This window comes from Pteropus vampyrus, unplaced genomic scaffold (genome assembly GCF_000151845.1).
Source record: "Pteropus vampyrus isolate Shadow unplaced genomic scaffold, Pvam_2.0 Scaffold36, whole genome shotgun sequence".
Taxonomy (NCBI): domain Eukaryota; kingdom Metazoa; phylum Chordata; class Mammalia; order Chiroptera; family Pteropodidae; genus Pteropus; species Pteropus vampyrus.
Window position 1 is genome coordinate 3738382 of NW_011888817.1, and position 4734 is coordinate 3743115.

Genomic DNA, 4734 nt, shown 5'->3' on the forward strand with positions numbered 1-4734 from the left:
AGGATAGACATACAAATCAGTAGAGTCCAGATATAAACCTATACGTCTATAATTGACCTATACATCTAAATCAATTGATTTTTGACAAGGTTGCCAAAACCGCTCAACGGGGAAGGGCATAGTCTTTTCGACAAAAGATGCAAGGACAACTGGATAGCTACATGTAAAAGAATGAAGTTGGTTTCTTTCCTCAAGTCATGTACAAAAATTAATTGACATTTATTAGAAATGATGAATTAAATGTGCCTTATGGGAATATGTTTATAATATCTTAAGTTAAAAAAAATACAGGTTACAGAACAGATTATAATCTTATTTTTAGAAAATAAATTAACATTGCCAGTTATATCTAAATTTATGGACAGAAAAAGTGTTTACAAGAACAAGAACCAGAATGATTACAGTGATGATCTCTGGGTTTTAGAATTATAGATAGCTTTTCTATATTGTTGTTATTCTTTTTATTTAACTATATTTCCTAATTATTCTACAATGAATATATGTTCGGTAATCATTTTTTAAAGTTAAAAACAATGCCATGCCAAGAATCTGAACCTTATCCTTAAGATAATGGAGATTAAATTTTTATAAATTAAATAATTTAAAATGCCCTAAGCAACTTAGCCAGATAAAAGAGTCTCACTGTGACCCCTCTGGGAACGTGGGAACATGAAGATTCCATTGATAAAACGGCAAATAGTATCCCTGCCTGTGTTTCTCTTGTAAATTCTGATTTCTGAATGTTGCTTTCTTGCTCCAGACCATGGCGAGTCAGTACATTAAGGAGAATAGCAGAGTAGGCCTTATCAGGTCATTGTGACCTGTAGACAAAAGACGATGCTTTCTGGAAGTGTCTCATTTGGGGCAGTGTTTTGTGTATCATCAGCAAGGCAGTCAGAGTAACCTTAGGTAGTAAAATTCCAGTAGAGGGTCTGGGGTATGGCTTTGTGATGGATGTGTTTCTGGTTTTGTTTTGGGACAGCACACAATTGGGTTTCAAATATTTCTGGGGAACCCCTTAGCTTAGACCCAGCTCATATCTGCCCCTGTGAACTTTCCTTACAGGAAAACTTGATCGGCGCTCTCTTGGCCATATTCGGGCACCTTGTGGTCAGCATTGCACTTAACCTCCAGGTAAGTTTCAGTCACCAGCACTGTCTAGGGCAGAGATGGAGCCGATAAGCCAGGGAGGGAGTCTGCTGTTGGCCCAGCTGCCTCCTCTCTGTGGGACTTTGCCCACTCTGTCCCTGGGTTGGGCTTAGGACAATACCTTGTGGATTATTCCAGAATCTCTCTTGATTCTTTGCCCCCTTGTTTCCCCCCATCACCCCTCAGCTCTGATGACAGCCCTCTCCATTACTTATAAGTCTCTGGCTGCCCTGCCCCAGATCCCCTTGGCCCATCTGGTTCTAAGGTGAGTTCATAGTGTTTCTCAGAGGGTCCCCAGTGGGACCGAGCCCCAAATTCCCAAGGCACTAACTCACCCGTTAATACACTCCCCATTGGTTCTTCTCCCTTCCCGGCCTCACTTTCCCACTCCCTTACTCGTGCTTCCTGGAATCACCTCCCAAATCAACTCTTTGCTCCTAAGGCCTTGTCTCAGGGACTGCTTCTGGGAAACCCAGACTAAGACTTGACACCTGCGAACAGAATAATCCCATAGCACAGTGGCCACCTTCTCTCCCCCAGTGGCACCCAGCTTCTAGCTGCAATGAACTGCTCCCTGGAGCAGGCACATAAATGCACATGTGTACCTGGTACATCTCAGCTCCCAGGCGCACACATGTGGGTGTGTTTCTGAGGCTGCATGGTCTCTTAGCTACTTGTCTGGCTCATGCTCTTCCTTCTACAGAGCAGCATCTCTGCATCTGTATCTGCTGCTCTGTAGCTCCCACCATGATCTTCCCCGAAAGGCAGCCTTGGCCCTCTCAGTCAGCATGAGTTCCTAGCTTTCCTCAGTCACTGCCTCAGTTTTTATGTCCCAAGTTCACGAATTCCCCAAAAATATTCGCCCTACTGGGCCAAGTATCCACCACCCAAAGGAGGGCAGCAGTGCTTCCGGCACGTCCATAGAAGGGAATATAGTCGAGTGAGTACCCCGACTCTTGGGCATTGCTGTTAGAGGGCAAAGGTCAACCTGAGGCTATGCTTTAAAGTGGGGTCCTTAGATCATGGCTCCCACCCAGACTGCACACTGCCTGTGACATGCATTAAAAATGCATATTTTCAGGCCTCCCACCTACCCTCTGAGGATGAGGCCTAGGCATGTATATTTTTTCAAAGCTTCCCAGGGAATTTTTAAGGCTTCCCAGCCAGTTTGAGAACTACGCTCTGAGAATGATTATCTAGTATTTAGATCACTACTGCTTTACTCTTCTCTGAGTAGGGACCCCAAAAACACCTGACAGATCTTCCCAAATAAGAGAAGGAGGTTGATTTAGGATACATGCATCGTAGCGTCTTTTCCCCCAAACATCTGGGCAAATCACATCCTTTCTCGGATTTCTAGAAGTACTGCCACATCCGCCTGGCAGGCTCCAAGGACCCCCGAGCCTATTTCAAGACCAAGACATGGTGGCTGGGCCTGTTCCTGATGCTGCTGGGTGAGCTCGGCGTGTTTGCCTCCTACGCCTTCGCCCCGCTTTCGCTGATCGTGCCCCTCAGCGCAGTTTCCGTGATAGGTAAGACCGGGGTCTCCCACATCCCTCCCCGGGGACTTACCTGCTTTGATGATAACAGGAATACAAAAATAGACAAAAGGCTTCCTATGCACCAGGCCCTGCTCTAAGCACTTTACAGATATTAATTCTTTTAATCTTCCCAGCAGTCTTTGTGGGGGAGACACTGTTATTATTCCCATTTTGCACCTGAGGAGACTGAGGCACAGAGCGGGGAACTTATTTTCCCCAAGTCACACAGCTAGAGAGGAGGGCTGAGATATGAACGAGGCCATCTATCTCCAGAATCTGTTCAAGATTCAGAAAGTTTATCAGAATTATTTCTTATATCTGCTGCAGAAGGAAGATAAACTTTAATCTATTCATCCTAACTCTGTCGAGGTAACCTCAGCTTTTATAGACCTCTGGTCTGTATGGCTCTAAGTTTTTCCGCTTATTCTCAGATCTTTGTACATCAACTGGTACTATTTTAAAACATCGTTAACTTCTTATCTGCCATTTTTCTGTGATTTCTGTAATCACCGAACCAGCGTTTCGTAACATTTGAACCAGCTAAAAGGCAAAAGAGCTTTCATGTCCATGAGGTCGCCAAATGAAATAGAATTAGAAAAACGTTATTTTCTTCTTGGAAGATATTAGGACATTACTGAACAATAGTTTTTGCACATAGGACAATGAACTTGCTTTGAAATGTTTCCTTTCATCTTGCTGGCAAGCACTATACTGCCTGGAAGCTCTATCCTGCTCTCAAAGGAAAAATTCATATTTTGAGTCTTATTCCGCCTGGAACTAAGAGGGCCTCTTCTATACCAGGGATGGAATATTCATGGCAACTGAATGTCTCTCCTGTGGCCAAGGCAGACATTACTAATCGATCGTAGCATTCCATCCTTGATAGGGCCTCAAAATTCTCAGAGCTTTAGGCAGTCACTATCCTTTAGGGCAGTCGCAGGAAGTGTGAGTACATCTGCAAACTTGGAAGGGAGAAAAAATAAGCAGGGGAAGATGTCACAGGTAGGCATTGCAGCGGAAGGAACAAGCAGCTCTGACAGTCCTGGGTTCAAGTCTAGCCTTCACTTACCAGCTGCATGGTCTTGAGTGGGTGCTTCACCGCTCTTAGCCTCAGTGTCCCCATTTTTCAAATAGGAATAATAATAGCACCCACCTTCGAGAGTGAATGTGCCAGAAATAATGCGTGTAAATTGCCTGGTGCACAAGTACTCAACGCACAGTTCTCCTGGCCTTGTCGAAAATCCTCAGGAAGGCTCAGAGAGAAGAGGCCCATTTTGAGATGGAATAACAGAGGAACCAGAAGGGACTGAACTCTTGGGAGCATGAGTGAGAGGTTAGGCAGTTCCAAGCTTCGGTGCAGATGAGCCAGCCCAAAGGGCCTGGGCCAAAGGACTCCATTTGACTGATGGCAGCCTCAATTCTCTTTTCCCTGTGCTTCTTTTTTTAATAGCTAGCGCCATCATAGGAATCATATTCATCAAAGAAAAATGGAAACCTAAAGACTTTCTGAGTAAGTTCACTGATGTGAGCCACTGTTCTTAATTTTACGCGTGTGCTATTTTTTCATCGTAAAACCAGCTGACCGCGATTTAGGGATCATCTGTTCTCTGCTCTCCTCTGTGGTTTGATATTCCACCCACATCAGTCTTTCATCAGTGGTTCCCAAACCTGGCTACCTGTCAGAATCATCTGTGAGACTTTTTTAAATAGGCTTTCAATCATTCCATTCAATCAATATTTATTGAGCATCTATTGTTGGGATTTTAGGAGGCCCAATAAAAGGCACCCCATTTCCCTGAGTTCTAAGCAATGGGAAATAAACGCAGAAGGAGATCAGAAGTTATGCTTTATTATCAATAAAAGCTAAATTAGGGCATGCAGCTTAGGTGTGCAGCCAAGTGAACTCTCCCCGCCTCCCCCACCCCAAACAGTCTCCCAAGGAAACATTTCGGTTTACAGAATGGAACATTTACCCAGAATTACTGTCTCACATAGTCTGGGACAGGAAAGGAAAGAAAAAGAACAAAGCCTCAGTGTATAAATT

At 44.2% G+C, this 4734-nt stretch overlaps 1 protein-coding gene across 3 annotated transcripts in view; it reads left to right on the forward strand.

The window, feature by feature from the left end:
* The window catches only part of NIPAL3 (NIPA like domain containing 3), a 33262-nt gene that overhangs the window by 14628 nt on the left and 13900 nt on the right, over nt 1-4734 (forward strand). For all 3 annotated transcript variants that reach the window (XM_023529170.1, XM_023529168.1, XM_023529171.1), the window contains exons 3-5: nt 1066-1134; nt 2510-2681; nt 4141-4200. In XM_023529170.1, coding sequence (XP_023384938.1) covers nt 1066-1134; nt 2510-2681; nt 4141-4200 — 301 coding nt within the window. The remainder of the gene's footprint in view (nt 1-1065; nt 1135-2509; nt 2682-4140; nt 4201-4734) is intronic.